General features: G+C 37.8%; 1 protein-coding gene, 1 non-coding gene and 1 pseudogene across 2 annotated transcripts in view; 2 read left to right on the plus strand and 1 right to left on the minus strand.

Annotated features, from left to right (window-relative positions):
• The window catches only part of LOC120165471, a 7,275-nt gene extending 6,069 nt beyond the window's left edge, over positions 1 to 1,206 (minus strand). The window contains exon 1 of the mRNA XM_039174979.1: positions 1,197 to 1,206. Coding sequence (XP_039030910.1) covers positions 1,197 to 1,206 — 10 coding nt within the window. The remainder of the gene's footprint in view (positions 1 to 1,196) is intronic.
• Positions 1,205 to 22,915, plus strand: LOC120165472 (annotated as a pseudogene).
• Positions 22,916 to 24,978: 2,063 nt separating this feature from the next.
• TRNAR-CCG lies at positions 24,979 to 25,051 on the plus strand. The gene has a single exon. It is a non-coding gene; the product is annotated as a tRNA-Arg (tRNA).
• Positions 25,052 to 26,502: the final 1,451 nt, after the last annotated feature.

The following is a 26,502-nucleotide window of genomic DNA, read 5'->3' on the forward strand; positions in this document are numbered from 1 at the left end:
AAGAGATGATACGTTTGAATTTCAAGTAAGAAATAGGATTGTTTACCTAACATTATTGCTTTAATTATGACTCAATAACTAGCTGTCCTGTAAGAAAATTTACGAGAGATGATCAAGCGTATGTGCATTGTAAGAAAATTCATTGAAAGCAAAATATTAATGTATATATATTAATATATTTCTTGCCTTTTTATCATTTTTCACGTGCTTTTTTTTTTTTGCATTTTCACTGTCGTTCTTTATGTTTTTCTTTTAGAAGACAACATCTGTCTATGCTTTTGATATTGTAGGACTGAAAGAGAAGGAACCATGAACTCATGACTATATATATTTATAGTACATGATCAAATTATGCAGCGTACATTTTTTTTTAGTTTTACACAAATTTTGAACATTTAGATTAGTGAAAATAGAAGGTTGAGATTAACTCCTTATTTTTTTTTCTAATAAACATATTTTAATTTCCTACTATTAATCTCAGTTGTCTATTTTGACTCATTTAACAGCCATAAATATGTATAAAACTAAAAAATCAATCTATACATATGATGTATTTCTAAATTGTCTCATTTTTATTTTCTTAATTTAAAATTTTATATCGTATTAATATTATTGTTGTAATAAATTAAAAGTCTTCAATTTAAATTCGTTAATACTCATAATTTTCATTTTTCATAATTTATATCTTGTAAACCCTTATATTAAAAGATATTATCGTATTAAATTATTGTTGTAATAAATTAAAAGTCTTCAATATAAATACGTTAATACTCATAATTTTCATTTTTATTATTTAAGTCTTGTAAACTCTTAAATTAAAAGGTATTATAAAAATAGCATAAAAAGATAATTACACACTTAGATTCCTTCAAACTCATAATTTTTGAATTACATTGCTCGTAAATATATAAAAAAACCCATAAATGTTTGAACTTGAAATCTATAAAACTAAATTAATATTTCGATTCACTATTTGGATCGCTTTGATAAAATTTTAAAAAATCCATATAATATTTTATAAGAATCCATACCTCATGTATAAAATCTTTCCCCTCCCTCTCAATATATCCATGTTGGTGTGAGGCAATGAGAGATGAAAGGACGTCGCTGCCTTGAAGCCAAAGCAACCCACGACTTCCCAACTCACAGTTTGGTACAGACAAAACATCCAATTTCATTATTCATATTATATTCACCTTCCGCCATGGCCTCCACCACCACCCCGCCTGGCTTCGGTTCACTTGCCGTCGACGAGGTACAACTACTCTTCTTCTCCTCCTTTAAAAAAAATGTTATCGAAATCTATTTCTTGTTTATGATCTTCTGGTGTGCAGAATCGGGCAGCAACCCAGCAATCTTCGACGAGGACGTGCAAAGTGTCTGGGGATTAGATCGGGCAAAAGGAGAACGGATAAGTGCTCGTGGCTTGTCATGTGTGTGGCTTCCCGGTTTGCCGGGCTTGTTATGAATATGAAAGGAGTGATAGGAACCAGTTCTGCCCTCAGTGCTACACTTGCTATAAGAGTCTCAAAGGTTCAATATTACTACTATTTTGTTTCATATATAAGCACACACACACACACGCTATGTATATAATATTAATTTGTCCTTTGTTGTTCCGCAGGGAGTCCGAGAATTCCAGGAGATGAAGAGGATAACTCAGACCAAGAAGACTTCGATCATGAATTCCAGATAAAGAACCGTAAGGATGACTCGGATAATCAACAATGGCATCGTAACGGTCAAGCTTTCTTGGTTGCCGGAAGCAGTAAGCAAACCGGATGATAAAGATTAGATTTGTTTATTTGGATTGGAGTTTAACTTGATAAAAATTGATTCGGGTTCGAATAATTTATATTAAAGTACGTAACGTATGAATGGTGTGCAGCTGGCGGGAAGATTTAGAAGGCGATAAAGAGACATACGGCAGCGCTGAATGGGAAGAAAGAGTTGAGAAATGGAAAGTGAGGCAAGAAAACGAGGTTTGATTAGCAACGATAATGGTGAGAATGATCTCCCCGAAGAAGATGATTACCTTTAAGTTTTCATCTATCTTATAAAATTTGATACTATATTTTCTCAAATTTTCATATCATTAAAATAAATATTTTACACGAACAATCGACCTCGTTAGTTAAGTAATTATTGTTATTTTTTAAGTTCTGAGTTTGAGCCCTACCGTATGCAAGATATATGAACATTCAATATCAAATTATTAAGATTTTTTTCTTTTTATTTATTCCAAACTAATAGAAAAATAAATAAAATCAAATATTTTATCTTCAAATTAATGAGAATTTTTTTAAAATATTATATGAAAATAATTTTAAATTTTTAATGAGTTGAATTGATTTAAATCTTTATTTTTTATCAATCTAACTAATAATTAAATCATTAAATATTAATTTAAACATGTAAAGAAATATGTTTAAAACTTATAAATTAAATTATAAATAAAAATAAATAACTTAAATCTGTCATTTTTAAAAGATTTTTTCCCTAAACTTTATTTTTACTATATATTTAATAATTAAATATATACATATCCATAATTTGATATATGTATTTTTAAGGATAGAATGTATTAAAGATGATTAGATTATATTTAAATGATTGTTTTATTCGTTGAATTTTTAAAATTATAAAATAATTTTTAAAATTATCAAATTATTATAAAACAATCATTTAACATTATAATACTTAAAATTTTAATAAATTTAATGACTCTTTTATAACATTTTGATAAATTTAAGTATTATATTTTAATATATTGATAAAGTTAGATAAACATTTTATAGCTGTTCGGTAAATTTAATTTTCATTTTCTAATTTTTAGAAATTTTAATGACCAAAACAATTATTTTAATATAGTTTAATGAGTCATTTTAATATAATTTAATGACTCATAATGTACATTATCCTATTGCAAGTATGTATTTTTTGACAAAGTTTAAATCTAATCTTAATCCTACCTAAAGGGAAAGGGTTAGGAGAAAGAAGAGTAGTGCTCGTCGTAGGCTTAGAACACATGACTTAAAAGAATATAAAGGAACAAAGATGAATAACTTGATCAATTGATCAAATATACTCGTTACTCTTATAAATATGTTCAATGTTAAATATGAATCAATATTTAATATCTAAATTAACATAAAGACCTTTTCAATACTGTCGTAACCGTCTTTCCGTTGGGCCCCGAAATTGGGCTTCGACTTAGGAAAATGTGGATTGGAGTCGCCACCGATCATTTATTTAAAAATAAATGGGTTGATCGGATACCCTATTTCTTACCTGATCTGCGTCTTACCAGAGATGTGTCGGATTCGGGAGTCGGTTACAGTCAAGGAAGGGCTAGCACCCTTGAACTGCCCTTTCGGTACTGTGTAATTTCCAGTTGTCTTTAATTAAGAAAATTGAAAGTTAAATTAAAAGGTAACATATAATCCAAAATTATTTACCTTAGATTGATTTGAAAATATCCTTAAAAAGTCAAGAATCATGTTAAAAAGGTATTGAAAATAATGAAAAATGAAATAAAGGAAATAAAAAATGAGATAAGGTAAGGATAAAATAAGAAAATGGAATACCTACAATGGAATAGATGGAAACAAAATAAAACAATGACAAACATAAAGGAAATGAACAACATAAAGAAAATAATAATGATGATGTACGTATAGTAAACAAATAGATGAATACAAGAATGAATTAAAAAAAAGAAATAAAGAAAATAGAAATAAATGTAAAAGAAAATAATAGTACATATATCTATAATAATAATACAATAGTTTTTAATGCAAAACAACATAAAAATGATAGGATACGTACACATATAACGTTAAAGAAAACACTAGAAAATATATGTACATATATATAATTAAAATATTTATAGAAAAAACTAATAAAACTAAGGGATGAAACGTTTATATATATAAATACATATGATAATTTGTAAACAAAAATAAAAAGTCATGAAATAAGGGGAAAAAAATACATGTATATATAAAGTAATAATAATAAAAAATGGCTATATTAAAATTAACAAAAAGGCAAAATAATAATAACGGGACTAAATCGAAAGAAAACCACGATTGAAGGTCGAATTTAAAAAAAAATTGAGTTTAAAAACTGGATTTGGGGGTTAAAATTGAAATTTTCAAAACAGGAGGGTCAAAAACGCGATTTACCCTTTAAAACAACAGAAACACGCGGATCCCCTCATGATGGGTCGGGTTGCACGCGGATCTCCTGATGGGTTCAATATTTAAGCCAACAAAACATTTTAAAATTCATTCTAGCCTCATTTGAAACCAAAGGCTCTCTCCCATTTCCTTCTTCCTCTGCCTTGTTCTTCAGACATGAAGAACAAGGGCCATGCGCCGCCGCCTGAGAATGGTGACCACCGCCTCGCCGCCACTCATCAGCGATGATCCACCACGAAACCCAAATTTTTAAAGAGCATCCTTCTCTCATAGTTCAAAATCCAAGCGGTTTTTCAAAAATCAACTTTAAAAAAAACACAGATCTAGGAAATAGATTTTCGAGAAAAAATGCCTCACTTCGCTCATCGGCCAAAATGCAACTTATGGGTTCAGTTCGCACCAAACAACACAGGAGATACAACATGCAAAGTGAGAAACCGAACAGACAAGGTAAAAGAAAAAAAACTACCTCTTTTTTATTAATTTTTTCGAAAGTCTTTACAAGGGCTTGGACCTTCTTGGCTATCGTGTGTGGGTGGATGTTACACAGTGATTTTGTATGTGAATCCAGCGTCAAAAAATCTCCTCCTCATTGTGTTAATTACAAGCCTATTTATACTAAAATAAAAACCTAATTTTAGACTACATGCTTAAGTCCTAATGGAACTCTAATGCTTTGTTGTTTTCCACATGCACGTTGTTGGTTTGTTGCCGAGAAGCATGGAGACGTGAAGGATAAGAGGCCTTCGGTGTGGAGGAGTCCTTGAGCGAAGCATGCGGCGCTGGATGGGGGAAACTGCTAGGGTTGCGCGTGTTGGGTCTGAGTTGGACCAATGTGTATTCTGCTGGGCCAAATGTAATTTTGGGCCTGACACAGAAATAAAAAAAAATGTGTTAGTTTACAATATATATAATTATATATATAATACATATAAATATATTTTGGTCGTATAAAGTGTGTCTACAGCTGCCCCTCTTTGCCCATAATCGTGCAACGGGGATAGGGCAAAGATTTAAAGACACACTATCCATCTATGTCGAAGGTCCTCTGTTGTAGAGTTGAAATTCGATGCTGGAATTGGTCGCAATGACTCTCTCGTCATGAGGTTGAGTCAAAGCTGGAAAGTTTTGAGCACGAAATCCTTCGTCTTGAAGTTGAAAACAAGCTCAAAGTGGTCTTTGAATTGACTCTGGGCTCAAGGTACTTCGTCATGAGTCAATCTTTTTGTGAAGTTGGAATTTGTATATGGCTCTTTCGTCGCGAAGTTGAGCCTGAGAATTGGATATCCCCCGTCGTGAGGTTGAAATCCACTGCCAGTTGCATTGTCTAGAGTCCAATATTCTTCGTTGTGAAGTTGAAATTGGCTCTGAATTTGAGAAATGTTTGTTGACAACCAGCGGTCCCTTCGTTGTGAAGTTGAACTTGCGTTGTCTGGAGTCCAATGTCCTTCGTTGTGAAGTTGAAATTGGCTCTGAATTTGAGAAATGTTTGTTGACAACCAGCGGTCCCTTCGTTGTGAAGTTGAACTTGCGTTGTCTGGAGTCCAATATCCTTCGTTGTGAAGTTGAAATTGGCTCTAAATTTGAGAAATGTTTGTTGACAACCAGCAGTCCCTTCGTCGTGAAGTTGAACTTGCGTTGTCTGGAGTCCAATATCCTTCGTTGTGAAGTTGAAATTGGCTCTGAATTCGAGAAATGTTTGTTGACAACCAGCGGTCCCTTCGTCGTGAAGTTGAACTTGCGTTGTCTAGAGTCCAATATCCTTCGTTGTGAAGTTGAAATTGGCTCTGAATTTGAGAAATGTTCGTTGACAACCAGCGGTCCCTTCGTCGTGAAGTTGAACTTGTGTTGTCTAGAGTCCAATATCCTTCGCTGTGAAGTTGAAATTGGCTCTGGGTAAAACCTGCAAAGATATGCATATATGCGATGGTATGGATGTCATGCTCTTAGGTATGCCTAAAATGTATGGGCAACATATGTTATTCTGGGCTCTGGAGAGAAATCTTGATTTCCGGTGGCCTGTCGTTGTTGACTCTTTGAGCTTGAAGTTCTGATCTCTGATATTGAATTCTTCAAATGTTTGAATCTGATGTGCACATTCTGTTTTTTTTTTTGGAGATGCTCCTCAACCATCTCAAGCATGTGCATGAGCCTTGGTCGGCTTCTGGGTACCTGTACTTTTCAATGAATCTTTGTACAGTAATATGCGATTATCTTTCATAAAAAATAAATAAACCATTGGGTTTAAGTCTAATTCAAGATGCTCGAAAGGAATTGGAGGAAAAATGGTCTTTATTCATAAGGGAGGAGAAGAACAAATAATACATGGCAAACATTCTAGAAGACGAATACACAATGATGTGTAAATGAATGTCTTAGATCTCGATAACGTGGGCACTTCTGAGCTGAAAAGCCGTTTGGTGACTTTGAATGCAGCCTTTGCCAAAGGATCTTTGAAAACGCGACAACGTTTGGGAGGGTGCAACATTTCTCCGATTTGTTGAGTTCGTAGAAGATTCATGTGTCGGGATATTTCCACTGTTAATATCCAAATCGCCTTTTCCGAGTTTTCAACTTGGACCCATCCTTGGTTGCAAGACGCCCTTTTGCGGGTTTTCATCTTGAACTCACCTTATTTTCTTTTCTTTTTTCCTCTTTTTTCTTTTTTCAATTTAGGGTGCCCTTTCGGGTTTTCACCCTAAACGTTTTTTCTCTTTCTTTTTTCTTTTTTTTTTCAACTTAGGACGCCCTCTCAGGTTTTCATCCTAAGCGAAGTATTTCTTGACTGCGTCCGAGTTAATGGGATGTGGCAGCTCAGGTCCGTCCATTTCAGCCAGGGTAAGGGCTCCTCCGGAGAAAGCCTTTTTCACGACATAAGGTCCTTCCCAATTTGGCGTCCACTTTCCTCGGAAATCTTTCTGGACTGGCCAAATTCTTTTTAGTACTAGATCCCCTTCACGGAATATTCTCGGGCGCACCTTTTTGTCGTGTGCTCGGATCATTCGTTTCTGATAGATTTGACCATGATGAATGGCTTTCAGTCTTTTTTCATCTATCAGATTAAGCTGATCATATCTGGATTGTGCCCACTCTGCATCATCTAGTTTGACTTCTGACAAGACCCTGAGAGACGGAATCTCGACTTCAATGGGTATCACTGCTTCCATTCCATAGGCTAGTGAAAATGGAGTTGCCCCAGTCGATGTACGTACCGAGGTTCGATAAGCGAACAAAGCAAAAGGCAACTTCTCATGCCAGTCTTTGTAGGTTTCAGTTGTTTTCTCCACTATCTTCTTAATATTTTTGTTTGCTGCTTCTACTGCTCCGTTCATCTTTGGTCTGTAAGCAGTGGAATTGTGATGTTTTATGTTGAACTGTTTGCAAGCAGCACTCATCATCTTGTTGTTCAAGTTTGTTGCGTTATCGGTGATAATCCTTTCGGGTAGACCATACCGACATATAATTTCTTTCTTTAGAAACTTGCAAATAGTGGATTGAGTGACACTGGCGTATGACGTAGCCTCTACCCATTTCGTGAAATAGTCAATTGCTACGAGAATGAAACGGTGACCATTCGAAGCCTTCGGATGAATTTGCCCGATAACGTCCATGCCCCACACAGAAAAAGGCCATGGTGACGTTATTACATGAAGCGGATGGGTTGGAACATTTATCTTGTCTCCATAAATCTGACATTTATGACATCTCCTAGCATAGTTGATGCAATCGCTTTCTAGTGTGGACCAAAAATATCCGCATCTCATTATTTGTCTTGACATCATATGCCCATTTGCATGTGCTCCACAAACTCCATCATGTACTTCTTCCACTATCATTTTTGCCTCTTCAGCATCGACGCACCTTAGCAGAACTTGGTTATGGCTTTTCTTGTATAAAACCTCTCTGTCAAGGACGTATCCAGCTGCCAACCTTCTAAGGGTTCTCTTCTCGATTTCAGTGGTTTTTTCTGGATAACTCCGATGCTTGATATACTGCAGAATATCGTAGTACCAAGGCTTAGTGTCTTTCACTCCTTCAATTTGGTAACAATGAGCTGGGTACTCATACGACTGCATGTTAATTGGCATCATTTCAGACTCCCCGCCAGCCTTGAATGTGGCTGCCAAGGTAGCTAAAGCGTCAGCCATTTGATTCTCTTCTCTAGGCACGTAGTGGAAGGTGACTTCGTCGAACTCTTCGAGTAGATCCAGCACTAGTCTCCGGTACTCTAACAGCTTTATATCCTTGGTTTCCCACTCTCCTCGGAGCTGATAGATTACTAAGGCTGAGTCTCCATACACCCGTAAAGTCTTTATATTTTGCCCCAGTGCAGCCCGAATTCCCAAGACACAGGCTTCATATTCTGCCATGTTATTGGTACAATCAAAGTTCAGTCTGCTGGTAAATGGGTAGTGACTCCCTTCTGGGGAGACTAGAATTGCCCCGATGCCATGTCCTAGTGCATTTGATGCCCCATCGAAGTGCATTCTCCAGGAACCGTCCGTTGAAATGCTTGCTTCCTCTAAAGATATGGCCATTAAGTCCTCGTCTGGGAAATCAAAGTCCAGCGGCTCATAGCTCTCATCAGTTCTGCTTGCCAAAAAATCGGATATGGCGCTGCCTTTTACCGCTTTTTGGCTCACGTATTCGATGTCAAATTCAGACAAAAGCATCTGCCATCGGGCTAACCTTCCGGATAGAGCAGGTACACCCATCATGTATTTTAGTGGGTCTAACTTGGAAATCAGCCAAGTGGTGTGATACAACATGTATTGTCGAAGTCTTTTTGTAGCCCAGACCAGGGCACAACAAACCTTCTCAATAGGAGGATATCGGACCTCGCAATCGGTGAACTTCTTGCTTATGTAGTAGATGACTCTTTCCTTCTTTCCAGACTCATCGTGTTGACCCAGGACACACCCCATGGAGTTCTCGAATATGGAGAGATACAGGAACAGAGGTTTGCCTGGGATAGGGGACATCAGGATAGGAGTGCGAGATAAGTACTCTTTTACCTTCTCGAATGCAATCTGACAGTTTTCATCCCATGCCCCAGGGCTATTTTTTCGAAGAAGGTGAAAGATTGGATCACACTTGTCGGTTAACTGAGATATAAACCAAGCTATGTAATTCAATCTTCCTAAAAAACCTCAGACCTCCTTTTGTGTTTGTGGTGGAGGTAGACTCTGGATAGCCTTGACTTTATCAGGATCAACCTCAATGCCTCTCCTGCTGACTATAAAGCCTAGTAGTTTTCCAGATGTTACCCCGAAGGTACACTTGCTAGGGTTTAGTCTCAGCTGGAACTTTCTCAATCTCTGGAAGAGCTTTCTTAGATTCTTGACATGTTCACTCTCGGTCTGTGCCTTGACAATCATGTCGTCGACATAAACCTCGATTTCTTTGTGCATCATGTCGTGGAACAGGGTCACCATAGCTCTCTGATATGTTGCCCCAGCATTCTTTAATCCGAAAGGCATCACTTTGTAACAGAAAGTTCCCCACATTGTGACGAAAGTGGTCTTCTCCATGTCTTCGGGATGCATCTTGATCTGATTGTACCCCGAAAATCCATCCATGAATGAAAAGTAGGCGTTCCCAGCCGTATTGTCCACCAGAGTGTCTATGTGTGGCAGAGGAAAGTTGTCCTTGGGACTGGCTTTATTGAGGTCCCGGTAATCGACACACATGCGTACTTTCCCGTCCTTCTTCGGCACAGGCACTATGTTGGCCACCCACTCAGGGTATTTGGCCACTTGGAGAAAACCGGCATCAAACTGCTTCTTGACTTCTTCATTGATCTTAAGGAGCATTTCTGGTCGCATTCTTCTCAGTTTTTGCTGCACTGGTTTGAATTCTGGTTTGATTGGCAGTTTGTGAACTACCATATCTGTGTCTAGTCCCGGCATGTCTTGATACGACCAAGCAAACACATCTTCGTACTCATGAAGTAAGGCTATCAGGTTTTTTCTTGCTTCAGTCGAAAGAGTTGTGCCGATTTTAACCTCCTTTCGATCTTCCTCAGTGCCCAAATTTAAGATTTCGATCGCCTCCTCATGTGGCAGTATTTGCTTTTCTTCTCTTTCTATCATTCTCAACAATTCGGTAGACAAGTTGTACTCTTCTTCATTATCGCATTCTTCAAATTCCCCAAGACAAATGGTTGATTCAAAATCCACCTCCGGATCAGGATCATTAGTGCCCACATTATTGTTATCTGGGAACCTGAAAGGAGGAAGATGTGTATGTGTGAGAGGATAATATCCCACATGGAATGGTCAAGAACTAACTTTGAGAGTAACTGGAAATGAAGTACTGGAATGAAGGAGATAGATAATGAATAAAAGAAAAATTTGTTTGCCATGAAAAAAGAAAAATGCATCCTTTATTAAACTTAAACAAAATATTTATTCACCCTTACAAAAGATCACCTATTGCCCCGGGTATAGGCAAATAGGGATAGTTCGAATATTACTCTGAAAGATTCTTGTAAACCACAGGTAGTTCTTCCACCGACCAACTACTAGGCACGAACCCATGTGGCAGAAGGCATATCCCGGATCTATCTCTGTTGTCAACATCTTCTGTGGTCACGGCATTAACGTTCAGATCTTCCAGAGCCGTTTCTAACTCGGATGTGGTGGTCTCAAACACATAACCACCTGACTTGAATGTTCTGAAGAGCGGCGGGAATGTCATAGGCTTCCATTGGAGTTCGTTTCCAGCCAATCTGGCCAACCTTCTTTCCCGGTTCTTTTGGATCTCCTTTCTCTTTTCATGATAACTGGGCTGAAAACCGAGCCCAAATTGGTCTAATTTCGAGATAGGAATGACAGGATTGATCATCCCTTGCAAATATTTCCCAAAACCTCTCCCGGTTCTGGCGCCTCGACCTAGGGTTTGTTTGATCTCCATCCTTGTGCATTTGGAGAGTCGAGGTCTTGGGATTCTCTTTCCTTCTGCCACAAATGTGGCATTCACAAACTCCAAGGAGCGGAACGAACAATCTACCGCTTCCTCGTCTACTTCGATGTATGGAGCCTCCGTGGTCACGCTTGCCACGATATCTTCCTCAGCGTTGATAATTACCAAGGCCCCGTCAATGACAAATTTAACTTTCTGGTGCAACGTGGAGGGTACTGCACCTGCTTGATGAATCCACGGCCTTCCCAAAAGACAGCTATAGGACGGCATGATATCCATCACAAGGAACTCGACATTATAGGTGGCTGGTCCGATGGTCAATGGTACCTCAATCTTTCCGATTACCTCTCTTTTGGTCCCATCAAATGCTCGGACCACATTCTGACAAGCTCTCATATGAGAGGTATCTATTGGTAGCCTCTTCAATGTAATCAAAGGCATCACGTTCAAGGATAAACCATTATCGATTAAGACACTTGGTAAAGCGTGCCCCTTACAGTAGGTAGTAATGTGTAACGCCTTCGTTCGGCCTCTTCCTCCTGATGGAATCTCATCATCTGAAAACGAGATGAGATTATCAGCTTGAATATTGTTCACCAGTCGATCCATCTTGCTGACTGGTATGTCTTGTGGCACGAACGTTTGATTAAGGACATTCAACAACGCTTCTCGGTGTGCTTCCGAGCTTAAAAATAGTGCTAGCATTGAAGTACGTGTAGGTAAGTTGTGGAGCTGTTCTACAATGTTGTACTCGCTGTGCTTCAAGATCTTGAGGAACTCTTTAGCTTCTTCCTCCTTTATAGGTTCATTGACGACTAGCACATCTTCTTTGAATGGCTCCAGTGGTCTTTGCCCCACTTTACTATTACCTCCTCCGGAAGTGCTCACCTGACACTCGTACTTCCATGGCACTTGCCGATTGTCCTTATATTGAAAAGGCCGCGGTGCGGAGATTACCACCTTGGCTGGTGTTGTCACTGTCATGCTTGCCTTAGGGGTAATTATCAAAGGACTACCCCTACCAAATTTTCTATCTGATGATTCTCCGGTGGCACAAACATCTACTTCCCAAGAATCTTGAATTTCTTCGTAAAATTCCAACTCCTTTCGATCCATCATGAGCTGGACTAACAATCTGAACTCTGGGCAATCTTGCACTTTATGCCCTTCTTTGTTGTGGTAACAACAATGGTTACCATCTTCATTTTCTATCGTATCTGAATATGGTGCAAGAAATCCTGCCTTTACCATTTGGCTCCATACCCAAGCCAAAGGAGATTTAATTTCTGAAACCCTTGATTTAATTCTCCTTCCCCCTTCAGTAGTAATGGCATTAATTCCTGTCTCCTGATGATTGGGCAAGGGATTCTGGGCGACATTTGGTGCTCCGGAGTTGAAAGTGATCCAATTCTTGTTTCTCATCCGTTGCACAAGTCTCTTGAATGCGAGACAACTTTCAATCGAATGCCCATGCACACCGCCATGATATTCGCAGTGAGCGCTCTCGTCATACCATTTCGGGTAAGGGGGATTTATTGGATTCATAGGATAAGGCGACACTGTATGAGTGTCGAAGAGCTGTTGGTATAGTTCTTTATACGTCATGGGGATGGGATCAAACTGCTCCCTTTCCCTTTCTCTTCTTGGTTCCCTCTGGTTCTGTCTAGAAGTACCGGATGGTACAGCTGCTGTGGAATTTGAGCTTGAGATCGTAACCCCCTTGTTGACGTTGTAGGTGTTCACATTGTTGATCTCTCGCTCCTTGTTTTTCATGGGAGGCTTTTTACTGGAGTCTCCTCCCTCAATCTTTCCTTGTTTAATGGCCAACTCGATCATTTCGCCAGCCATGACTAAATCTGAAAAACTCCCCGACGTGATTGCTACCAAATGCCCGAAGTAAGGTGCCCTCAGGGTCTGTACAAACAGCTTTCTAGTTTCCTTTTCATCCAAAGGTGGATGAACTTGCACAGATAAATCCCTCCATCTCTGTGCGTACTGTCGGAAACTCTCATTGTGTTTCTTCTCTAGGCTTTGTAACATGACCCGGTCTGGTCTCATATCGTTGATATGCTTATACTGCTCCAAGAAAGACTTGGCTAAGTCTTTCCACGTCTTGATATGAGTTCGGCTAAGCTGGTTGTTCCACCGAATAGCTGAACCAGACAGGCTCTCTTGAAAACAATGGATCAGGAGTTGGTCATTCCCGCCATATCCTGTCATCTTTCGACAGAACATGGTAATATGGGCTGAAGGGCAACTGTTCCCATCGAACTTCTCAAACTCAGGAACTTTAAACTTTGGTGGAAGCACCAAGTCTGGAACTAGGCTCAGCTCCATTGCGTCCACTCCATAATAATCATGGTCTCCCTGGACCATCTTTATTTGATCTTCTAATATCTTTATCTTTTCTTCCATCTTTTTAGCTTTATCTTCCTCGTCAAAGTCTGGGACATGATAATCATCCGGATGATCATCAGGGATGATTGTAGAAGTTTGTATTTTCACAGCAGGTGCAACTTTCGCTTTGGTAACGAATGAGTCCCCGGGTAGTGCTGCTTTCCCTTTAGTAGCAGATGCGTCCCCGGGTAATATTCCGGGTGAGAGAACCACTTGCGGGGTTAGTGGTATGGCCACCCCCTCGGAAGAGATGCCCCCTGATGCACTAGCTTGCTGTAGACCCGACAACTTGGCTACGATTTGGTCGACTAAGGACTCCTGATTTTTCTTGATGGACTCAAGAGTACTTTCACTGTTCTGAGCCATCTTATCTTCTAGTTCCTTTTGAAGTCTTGCCATGTGCTCTTCGATTTTCTCTATTCTGGCTTCCATTTGCCTCTTTTTTGCTCGAGTATTGTGCGGGTGATGTGTATCTGATGCTTGCGGTGGTAAGCTCGGTGTCTGAGACATGTTCTGTTAGTTAATATGAATGTAAAAACATGGAAAAAACATGAAATATAAAATGCAAGAGATGCAATGCATGATGTATGCAATTGGAGGCATTGATCCAGAAAAGTGTTCATTATTATAAATAACCCTTGTTCAGACAAAAATGTCTTATCTTTTAAGAGACATAAAAAAAAACAGATTAAAGGTACATTTGGACTAAATCCTCTAGACCCCGAACAGCTTCCAGTAGGTTGACAAGTCTTCTGCCTTCATCTGTCACTGGTTGAATGCCTTGTCGAACCACACCAGCTTCCCTTGCTAGGCCGTGGAGATGACGGGCTGCTTTTTGTACTTGATTCAGGAAATCTCGGATGGTTGCGTCTCGGGCCCTCACCCTTCGCTGTGCTTGTTCCCAACGGAAACGCCATTGTAATCCTCCGTCGAAGGGCACCATCTGAAGCTCGTTTGCTTGCCTGTTGAACCCATCTACAATAGCTTCTAACTCAGCTATCGTCTTGCCATCTTTCTCATGCTGTTTCTCTAAGTCAGCTACCCGAACTCTCAAGCGCTGGTTCTGATATTGACTATCTGCCAAGCGTCTTTGGGCAGTCTTCGTTTGTTCTTTCCAAGCTCTCTCATCAGGCCCCTCGAACTTCCTCTTTAGGTTATGAGCTTCGTCTTTCCAGTATTCAGAGGTTACCTTCAACTTGGAGTTATCTTTGACCTTATCTTGATACCCCTTTCTCAAGTCTTCGAGCTCAAAACGGACTCTTTTTTGTTCTTTTTCCAGTTTTTTCTGCCCGATCTTTCTGAGAGTCAGCATCAAGCTTCCACTGATAAATGTTCAGCTTCAAGTTCCTTTATTCTTTGCTTCAGTTCATTATTCACGGCTTCAAACTCGGTTTTGGCTATCTCGAGTTCAGAAGGGACATGCCTGAGATGTTCTTCCATGGTCCGGGTGTCATCACAGTCTGGCACAAAGATATTGTCATTCTTTCTCAATCTTCGCCACTCCACATAATCCGGAGTGAGCATGCTTCTGGCCGCTACAACATCCATCCGGAATACTTTCCTCCACGAATCGGCTACTTCTTTGATCATCTTTTTATAGCTGTCGCCGTGATACTCAAACTCTGACCTAGCTAACCCTCATGTTGCTGGAACAAACTGGCGTGCTCCATACTATCTAAGTGCTAATAGCGGAGCATACCCGACTGCTCCCCAAAGTCCAAGTAAGGTCACAGTGTCGGAGTCACCACATTGAAAAAGAACATCACTGAGGAATAACCAAGGGGCTCTCCAGACGATATCTCGGTCTTGAAGATGCGTAAAGACCTTCATCCATTTTTCTTTCGAGGCGCCTTCATGCCATTTTAAGGTTATAAATTCACCTAGAGGTGAATAGGTGGTGCTGAAACGGCGGTAGGCAACCCCGTCAGTCTTCCAGAAGTGGCTGTGAATCCAGACTTGAAGGAGCTGAATGCACCCGGTGAATCTTCCTCCGCCAGTTCTTCGGCAATGATTGAGAGATCGAAAGGTCTCAGCCAAGATGGCTGGTGCTGGATTGACTCTTCTCGAGAGTTGTTCGAATAGCTCCACTACGGTGGCATCGATGTATCCCAAGGTCTTTGGGAATAAAATTAGACCATACAGACCTAATGCAAACAGGTCTATTGTCTTCCACTCATCGGGATGGTGCTTCATTAGTTGTTTGATATGAAGCCAAGCGATTCCTTCTCCACTACCCTTACATCGAGCTCGGTCAGTTACCCATTTTTCATCAACTCCGGCAACCTTAGCTAGTGCATTTTTGAAAGGTTGACTTTTAATGTGCTTAAGGTAGGCCCGCTCGAGTTTGATGTTTTCACAATACAGCAGTGTAGTGTATTCTTCTATGGTGGGCACCATGTCTTCCCGGTTAAAGGTGAAGCAACTGTATCCCGGGTTCCAGAATTGAACCAAGGCTCTAATTAAGGGCTCATCAATCTTAACATGAAGCAGAAGTGCAACATCACCGTACCGTTGGCTGAACTTCTGTTTCACCTCATTCTTCCAACTGTCCCAGATGTCCCGGAGCTCTTGTATGTCATTCTGCTTTAGGTTGATTGAGGCGTAGCTAACCAGCTCTGACACATAGCTGTCTTGAAGACTGTCTCCCTTTTCCTTCTGAGTCTTCTCGGACCATAGTCGTACCTCAGGGTTTTTAATCTCTTGTATTACAACACCTTTATCCATTAACTCAGATTATTTTGTGCGTAATGAACGTCTTTTTAGGGATCAATGGCCTCTTGTTATGATGCAAATGCTAAAAACAAACACAAAGGCAAACAGTTAGTAAAATAAAAATAAATGGAAATAAATAAAAACAACAAGAAATAAATGGCAATAAAAACATAAGGAAAAACAAATGGTTAGGAAAGAATTGCCCTAGGTTTTGGAATGTGGTTTTGGGGTAGGCTCTATTTCTTCGAAGTCTCCTGGTTTAGGTTCTAAAAATGGTACCCGAGTTCTCCTTGCTGGTGCCCCCTTGGGCTTACCAGACCCTTAGTCCTAAACCCATCACAGGCTTGTGTGGACTAAGTTAAACTCGAGGGGACACATTCCCTTATGTCTATGCGGAGAATAAATTCACACGAAGACATAAGGTATATGAATCCCGAAGGCTACTTGCTAGGCATATGCGGTGAATAAATTCACACGAATGCGTCGCTTTCACCCTCACTTAAAGGGTTCGGAGCTCGGGTATAGAGCCTTTGAATGAAAAAGTTTGGAAGACTGAAATCATTAGAAAACGGTCAGTCCAACTATTTACTCGAAAAAATATAACCAAAAGTAAGTAATAAGGATCAAAATATTACCTTAAAGTTCAAACTTACCCTTTTCATTAAAAAGACAACTGGAAATTACCTTAGCCTGACTCACTTACCTGTGTCCCCAGCGGAGTCGCCAAGCTGTCGTAACCGTCTTTCCGTTGGGCCCCGGAATTGGGCTTCGACTTAGGAAAATGTGGATTGGAGTCGCCACCGATCATTTATTTAAAAATAAATGGGTTGATCGGATACCCTATTTCTTACCTGATCTGCGTCTTACCAGAGATGTGTCGGATTCGGGAGTCGGTTACAGTCAAGGAAGGGCTAGCACCCTTGAACTGCCCTTTCGGTACTGTGTAATTTCCAGTTGTCTTTAATTAAGAAAATTGAAAGTTAAATTAAAAGGTAACATATAATCCAAAATTATTTACCTTAGATTGATTTGAAAATATCCTTAAAAAGTCAAGAATCATGTTAAAAAGGTATTGAAAATAATGAAAAATGAAATAAAGGAAATAAAAAATGAGATAAGGTAAGGATAAAATAAGAAAATGGAATACCTACAATGGAATAGATGGAAACAAAATAAAACAATGACAAACATAAAGGAAATGAACAACATAAAGAAAATAATAATGATGATGTCGTATAGTAAACAAATAGATGAATACAAGAATGAATTAAAAAAAGAAATAAAGAAAATAGAAATAAATGTAAAAGAAAATAATAGTACATATATCTATAATAATACAATAGTTTTTAATGCAAAACAACATAAAAATGATAGGATACGTACACATATAACGTTAAAGAAAACACTAGAAAATATATGTACATATATATAATTAAAATATTTATAGAAAAAACTAATAAAACTAAGGGATGAAACGTTTATATATATAAATACATATGATAATTTGTAAACAAAAATAAAAAGTCATGAAATAAGGGGAAAAAAATACATGTATATATAAAGTAATAATAATAAAAAATGGCTATATTAAAATTAACAAAAAGGCAAAATAATAGTAACGGGACTAAATCGAAAGAAAACCACGATTGAAGGTCGAATTTAAAAAAAATTGAGTTTAAAAACTGGATTTGGGGGTTAAAATTGAAATTTTCAAAACAGGAGGGTCAAAAACGCGATTTACCCTTTAAAACAACAGAAACACGCGGATCCCTCATGATGGGTCGGGTTGCACGCGGATCTCCTGATGGGTTCAATATTTAAGCCAACAAAACATTTTAAAATTCATTCTAGCCTCATTTGAAACCAAAGGCTCTCTCCCATTTCCTTCTTCCTCTGCCTTGTTCTTCAGACATGAAGAACAAGGGCCATGCGCCGCCGCCTGAGAATGGTGACCACCGCCTCGCCGCCGCTCATCAGCGATGATCCACCACGAAACCCAAATTTTTAAAGAGCATCCTTCTCTCATGGTTCAAAATCCAAGCGGTTTTTCAAAAATCAACTTTAAAAAAAAACACAGATCTAGGAAATAGATTTTCGAGAAAAAATGCCTCACTTCGCTCGTCGGCCAAAATGCAACTTATGGGTTCAGTTCGCACCAAACAACACAGGAGATACAACATGCAAAGTGAGAAACCGAACAGACAAGGTAAAAGAAAAAAAACTACCTCTTTTTTATTAATTTTTTCGAAAGTCTTTACAAGGGCTTGGACCTTCTTGACTATCGTGTGTGGGTGGATGTTACACAGTGATTTTGTATGTGAATCCAGCGTCAAAAAATCTCCTCCTCATTGTGTTAATTACAAGCCTATTTATACTAAAATAAAAACCTAATTTTAGACTACATGCTTAAGTCCTAATGGAACTCTAATGCTTTGTTGTTTTCCACATGCACGTTGTTGGTTTGTTGCCGAGAAGCATGGAGACGTGAAGGATAAGAGGCTTTCGGTGTGGAGGAGTCCTTGAGCGAAGCATGCGGCACTGGATGGGGGAAACTGCTAGGGTTGCGCGTGTTGGGTCTGAGTTGGACCAATGTGTATTCTGCTGGGCCAAATGTAATTTTGGGCCTGACACAGAAATAAAAAAAAATAAAAATAAAATGTGTTAGTTTACAATATATATAATTATATATATAATACATATAAATATATTTTGGTCGTATAAAGTGTGTCTACAAATACAATATTAATATTTTGAGAATTCAATAAAACGAAATGTAATTTAGGGATTAATGTAGAATCTAAGATAGTATGGGGAATCTTAGAGAATTAACCCATTTTGTTTCTCAAAAATTGAATGTGGCGGTTATGATTCATTTGCAGCTTGGCTGAAGCTCGACTACCTCTATGGCGAAAAGTCCCAATTTCATCAAGCTTGACAAGCCCTTACCGGATTGTCATCGTCCTCCGCTTCATCGTCCTCGTGTTTTTCCTCCGTTTCCGTATTCTAACGCCGGCCGAAGACGCTTTCCCCTTATGGCTAATCTCCGTTGTCTGCGAAGTCTGGTTCGCTTTCTCTTGGATCCTCGATCAGTTCCCTAAATGGTTCCCCATTAGGCGCGAAACTTACCTCGATCGCCTCTCATTGTGGTTCGAACGCGAAGGAGAGCCAAATCAACTGGGCGCCGTCGATGTGTTCGTCAGTACGTCGATCCTCTCAAGGAACCGCCGATCATAACGGCCAACACGGTTCTATCGATCTTGGCCGCCGATTATCCGGTCGATAAAGTGTGTTGTTACTTGTCCGATGATGGCGCTTCAATGCTCACGTTCGATTCGTTGTCTGAAACGGCTGAGTTCGCGAGGAGATGGGTTCCGTTTTGTAAGAAACATAACGTTGAGCCGAGGGCATAGGAGTTCTATTTCAATGAGAAGATCGATTATTTGAAAGACAAGGTTCATCCTAGCTTTTAAAGAACGGAGAGCCATGAAAGTAAGTTTCGAATCAACATTCAATTTGAGCTCGATGCTTGTTTGATTAGGCTCATTTGTTAAAGCTTTAGTTCTTGATAAAGATCGAACTGTTAAAATTCCTTGATTAGACTCGTTTTCCTAGTGAGATTTGAGATTGTTTCTCATGCACAACTTTAAGATCAAATATTCTGTGTTTGAGCTTGAGCTTATTTCTAATATTGATTAAAAACTTGCAAGCTACCAGATTCAAGCATTAGAATATTAAATTTTGGCTTACTCGACATGCTCAAGCAAAAGCTAGAATGTTCGACCGGTTAATAACCGAGTTGAATTCGAATGATTTGGAGTAACTTGCGAATGCAGATGTCTCGTTCACAAGTTAACAAGGGTAATGTATATTTCTTATGTTATTTCCAGAGGAAATACTAAGAATTTAAAGTAAGGATCAATGCGTTGGTAGCAAATACTCAGAAGAAACCAGAAGAAGGATGGGTGATGCAAGATGGCACCCCGAGGCCTGGAAATAACACACGTGATCATCCTGGAATGATTCAGGTAATTTAAAGATTGCGATATGCCGATACAGATACTTTAATGATATACTAATGAATTAGAGATTATGATACCATCTTTTTGCTTAATTCTTTTCTAAATCGTGAGAGTATTCTATGTGACTTATTTTTTTATCTTTTCCTGAAGATGTCTAAACCATGTGTATTTCTTTGTTTTTGCAGGTCTACCTGGGAAGTGCCGGTGCACTCGATGTTGATGGAAAAGAGATACCTCGGCTTGTCTATGTTTCTCGTGAGAAATGGCCTGGTTATCAGCATCACAAGAAAGCTGGTGCTGAGAATGCTCTGGTGATTACTCATCTTATAGTCTAATTTTCTTGTTATGTTGATTCAGTTATTTGTGTCATTCATTTTGATTTTCGTTCAGTTTTTGAAGAAGCAAACTACTGCATATGAATTGTATTTTATTTTCAATTCGAATCGACCATTATTGTTTTATCATGTTCATTGATGATCTTTGTTTGGGTTATGGATGCAATTACCAGGATCGAGTTTCTGCTGTTCTAACTAATGCACCCTTCATATTGAATCTGGATTGTGATCATTACATCAACAACAGCAAGGCCATAAGGGAAGCTATGTGTTTTTAATGGATCCTCAGTTTGGAAAGAAGCTTTGCTACTTTCAATTTCCACAAAGATTTGATGGTATTGATCTCCACGATCGATATGCTAATCGGAATGTTGTCTTCTTTGATGTAAGCCTTACATTCCATTAGCAATTCTTTTATTTTGATTTTGAAAATTCCATCTCTAAAACTCCATTTTCGGTTTATAGATCAACATGTTGGGATTAGATGGACTTCAAGGCCCGGTATATGTAGGCACAGGGTGTGTTTTCAACGGGCAGGCATTGTACGGCTACGATCCTTCAGTCTCCGAGAAGCCCAAAGAAGACCTGCGACTGCTGGCCCTCATGGTTTGCTGTTTTTGCGAGGTTCGAGGAAGAAATCAAAGAAGAAAGGAGAGAAAAAGGGCTTACTCGGAGGTCTTTTATTCTCCAAGAAGAAGAAGAAAATGATGGGGAAAAACTACGTGAAAAAAGGGTCTGCGCCGGTCTTTGATCTCGAAGAAATTGAAGAAGGACTTGAATGATACGTAGAATTGGAGAAATCGTCATTAATGTCGCAGAAGAATTTCGAGAAATGGTTTGGGCAGTCACCGGTTTTCATTGCTTCAACTTTGATGGAAAATGGTGGCCTTCCTGAAGGAACTAGTAGCACATCACTTATTAAATAAGCCATTCATGTAATTAGCTGTGGTTATGAAGAAAAAACTGAATGGGGCAAAGAGGTGAGTAATATTACACATTTTAAAGATTCAGTATCGAAAAGGTTGAATTTATATTATGCTTTTTACTAGCTTGGGAGTCAAGTTACGTATTAACGAGCCCGTATTGTTGGCGTTGCAGATCGGATGGATTTATGGGTCAGTGACAGAAGATATTTTGACCGGTTTCAAGATGCACTGTAGAGGGTGGAAATCGGTTTACTGTGTACCGAAAAGACCGGCATTCAAAGGATCGGCTCCAATCAATCTCTCAGACCGGTTGCACCAAGTTCTGAGGTGGGCACTTGGTTCGGTAGAAATTTTCCTCAGTTGTCATTGCCCGCTTTGGTATGGTTACGGTGGAAAACTGAAATGGCTTGAGAGGCTTGCTTATATCAACACCATTGTTTACCCTTTCACTTCGATCCCTTTACTCGCCTATTGTACCATCCCAGCTGTTTGTCTCCTCACTGGCAAATTCATCATCTCAACTGTAAGTATTTATGCTCGTTATTTTACGATGGCAATGGGACAGGATGGGTTTTCGCTCATCCCGATTGATCCGTTTTTTATGTTTATATAATCGAACATGTATTGCCTGAGTTTTGTTTTTGATTCTGACTGAATGTATTTACCTGATCCTGTCCTGAAAATTTACATAATATTCCCTTTTCCGAAAACTATATTCTATAAGGTTGACAATTTTGTTTTCTTGGCAGCTAAGCAACCTTACAGGTATATGGTTCTTGGCACTTTTCCTTTCCATCATAGTGACTGGAGTGCTTGAACTTCGATGGAGCGGAGTTAGCATAGAGGACTGGTGGCGAAAAAAACAATTCTGGGTCATCGGCGGCATCTCCGCCCATCTTTTCGCCGTGTTCCAAGGACTCCTCAAAGTCCTTGCTGGTGTCGACACTAACTTCACTGTAACAGCCAAGGCAGCAGAGGATACAGAATTAGGTGAGCTTTATCTCTTCAAATGGACCACTCTGTTAATCCCTCCCTCAACTCTGATAGTAGTGAACATGATAGGCGTAGTTGCCGGGGTCTCGGATGCAATCAACAACGGCTACGGTTCATGGGGTCCGTTGTTCAGCAAACTGTTCTTCGCTTTCTGGGTCATTCTCCATCTCTACCCTTTCCTCAGAGGTTTGATTGGGAGACAAAACAGGACGCCCACCATTGTTGTGCTTTGGTCTGTACTGTTGGTATCCATTTTCTCACTGGTTTGGGTACGGATTGATCCGTTCTTGCCTAAACAAACCGGTCCGATCGTCAAACAATGTGGCGTGGAGTGCTTAAGGGTGTTTATATCTATATATTTTTTCTTATTATTAGTTTTTTCTATTTTGCCTGTATGCCACATATGATGTGATGTGATTCTGCAAATCTTCAAAGATGTTTTCTGAAGGGATTTATCTTGTTTATGTAAGTTTATTATGCATGATTTTGTGGGTAATACAATAAAATGTTGTCTTTAAAAATACACACACAGTTTATCAAAATCTAGAGATCAAACTCAGATGAAGAGAGAAAGTCTAACGAGAGACAGTACTCTCTTGACAATTTATTGATTAAAATCAGCCGTAATATCTCCGAAAGGAGACCAGCACTTATACACACGAGAACTTGACTCAATGGTTAGGAAACGGTCTAACAACCTTAACCAGTTCCGATACCAGCTTCAGTTAAGAAATCCCAAGTGGCACAGCACATAAACCCCTACCTGCACTCACTTGACTATTCTATACAAGATTATGACACCTACTGCTAATACAACTGTGTTTAAACTCAGAATTAAAGAAAATAACTCTCTTTTTAATCACCGAGCCCATTTACATAATGCTTACTTTTTTTAATTTGTGGTGAATCAAGATTTTCATATAATTCTATTAACATTATAGGTTGACCATTATAAGATTTTCATACTTTTGGTTATCTATTAATATATTTGTGCCATGCGACACTAAGAAGGAACTCTCTTTTTTGAGAGGGGGCAACTAGTCTATGGGTCTTTTTCTACATATTTTCTCCCCTTTCTTGTGAGAGAAGAAAAACGTTTATTCTCTATTATCATTATTATCTATTAATTTTTTCGTTCAAATTAAAAAGGATAAATCGTCACTTATTGATATTCTTAAAATGGTCTTTAATTATCTTTTTGTTCAAACTAAAAAGGATGAACTGCAGTCGAATACTAACTTTCATCGCATTAATTGACAATCAACCATAAACTCGGTTTCGAAGCTGTCTCTATACCTGCAACCGGCAAGGGCCAATTGTTTACAATGAACCACCTTGCAGCGTGGTTTGGCCGGTGTAGATATGAAAAGAGTGCTTTTTTTAGAATTATTTTGATGTTGAGTCTGAGAATGAGTTTTTAGACGAATTATTAGAGATTCGAATCATATCATATTTTTGTTGTTTGAAGTTAATGTCGTTTTGAGTTTCGATTATTGATTTTTTTATGGTTAAATTCATATCAAATTGTGAAGAAAAAAATTAATAATGAGGCAAAAAGAAAGCTTAAGAGACCATAACATAATATGCGAAGAAAAATTTGCAGGCTGCAACATCCGCCTGTTATGAAAAAAAATATTTTCCAACTTTATGTTAATGCTAAATTTGTGAAATGATTTAGTTTATGCCATTAGCTAGTATAAAAAGTAGAAATTTTAGACAATTCTCAATTTGTTCAGTTCTTTCATCATCATATAAAATATTTATCGTCACATCTGTTCATTAAGATACCAGATGATAATAGTTGTTGCTTTACGATCCTTAGTATTATACATGTCAATTTGAGCTTAGATTCTAGATCAAAGAAAGGTGTCGGTGACCTTTGGCCATCATTGTTCCTGAATTGTAGGGGTTTCTTCCATCACCATCTCCATCTCCCTAGCCACTTGTTAATGGTTAAGACCTCATTTAGGGCCTCAATCTTCGTTTATCATACTAATATTGGTAAATAATATATGAAGTAGAGAGACATTTACATGTTCTATGCTCAAGAGACTTCTAAGGATAAAAACCATCCATTAAAAGAAATATTATTGGAAATATAAACATTTTATTTAATTAACTTCGATATATGTTTAAAATATACTTTTTTATGAAAAAAATTCAAAAAACATTAAATAAATATTTGAATCTAAGATTCTTCTTAAAATCTAAATAATTGTATTTCAAAGCATGCATTTGTCTAAAATACTATAGGAAAGACCGGATGCTAATTAGCATTTTATAAAATATTATATCTAATATATCTTTTAAGTAATTTTTTTTTAAATTCATTGATTATATTTGTCTATAAACATCATTTTAATAGGTGTTTTTGACATCCAACTGAAAGATTATATAGTCAGTAGGGACAATATTATCATAAAATAGTATACTAACATGAACATTAAATATATTAATTTACGAGCAAAGCGTTCGTGTGGCCTAATGGATAAGGCGCTCGCCTCCGGAGCGGGAGATTGTGGGTTTGAGTCCCACCGTGAACGGTCATTGATTGTTATTTTGATTGATTTTGAAAAAAATATTGTGGAAAAGGAAGTGTTATGTTCTATAATCTTTTTAGAATTTGAATTAAATTGTTATTATAGTATGAAATGTGATTAATTTTAAAAATAAAGATAAAATTAGAAATTGTAATTTGAGTTAAATTGTTATAATATAATAGTATGAAATATTGTTGTTAATTTCTAAAATTAAAATAAAATTAATAAAAAGTGTAAGTATTAAATTTATTATTACGTGTACCAACAACCAGTTGGTCTAATATGATAAGGTCTTATATTCCCTAAACAATGTTAGGAATTCAAATATTGACATTTGTAAACAAAGCAAAATGAGTTGGAAAGGTCGTCCTTGCCTTCGTAATACTTTATCTGGAGATTAGTCGGTTAAAAGATCATATATCATTAATTAATTCAAAAATTATTATTATATCAATTTTAAAAATTATTATTATATCAATTTTAAAAATTATTATATCATCTATTTATTAGCCATTAAGGCGGGGTGACTAAAATGTAAGTAACCAATAAATTAATTAACTAATAAAACCATACATTTTTATAATTGAGCGATTAGATTTAAATATACTAATAATAAATTTACCACAATTATAAAAATTGAAAATAGTTATTTATGTAGTATACAAAATAAAAAAAATGTAAGCAAGGTACATGGAAATCAATATTTGGACAAAATAAACTTATTCTCATCAATAAAAATAATAATGAGTATCAACATTTCTTCCAACTTAATTAAATATACTCAAATCAAATTTCATTTGGTTATAAATTAAAGGGTAAATTATATCATATACCACCAAACTTTAGGTATTGTATCGTTTATACCACTAAACTTTCAATTTTGTCAATTATAGTATTGAATTTTAATTTTCGTTTCAATTATACCACTAGATCGTTAAATCGATAATGACACAATGATGTAGCTGACGGTCGTCGATGTAGACAACTTACTAAAATGATATCTTTTTGGTTCAGTTGTTAATGATCCAGTTGTATAATTGAAATCAAAATCACAATTTAATACTGTAATGAACAAAATTAAATTCGATGATATAAACGATATAACGCCTAAAATCTTGTGGTATCTCGTGTAGTTTAACCTAAATTAAATTCAAATAAGTGTACGAGTAAGTAAGATGTAGTACGACATGTACATGTGGGTAAAGCTAAGAACAGATGGCAAGGCGAGTAACATGCTGCGGCCCACTTGTCGCAAATCTAAGCCATCAGCTTCCACAACACAACAACGACATCGACAACAAAGCATTTCACTGTGTTGGTTCTTCGCGTCCACAACACTTTTTTTTTTATCTCTCAATTTTAAGGTTTCGTCTTAATTAGTTCGGATTGATTTTTAGCATACATATGACTTTAATAGGTGAGCCTCTTAATAATTTTTTTTACATACACAAAAA

This window comes from Hibiscus syriacus, unplaced genomic scaffold (assembly GCF_006381635.1).
Source record: "Hibiscus syriacus cultivar Baekdansim isolate YM2019G1 unplaced genomic scaffold, ASM638163v2 tig00111582_pilon, whole genome shotgun sequence".
Taxonomy (NCBI): domain Eukaryota; kingdom Viridiplantae; phylum Streptophyta; class Magnoliopsida; order Malvales; family Malvaceae; genus Hibiscus; species Hibiscus syriacus.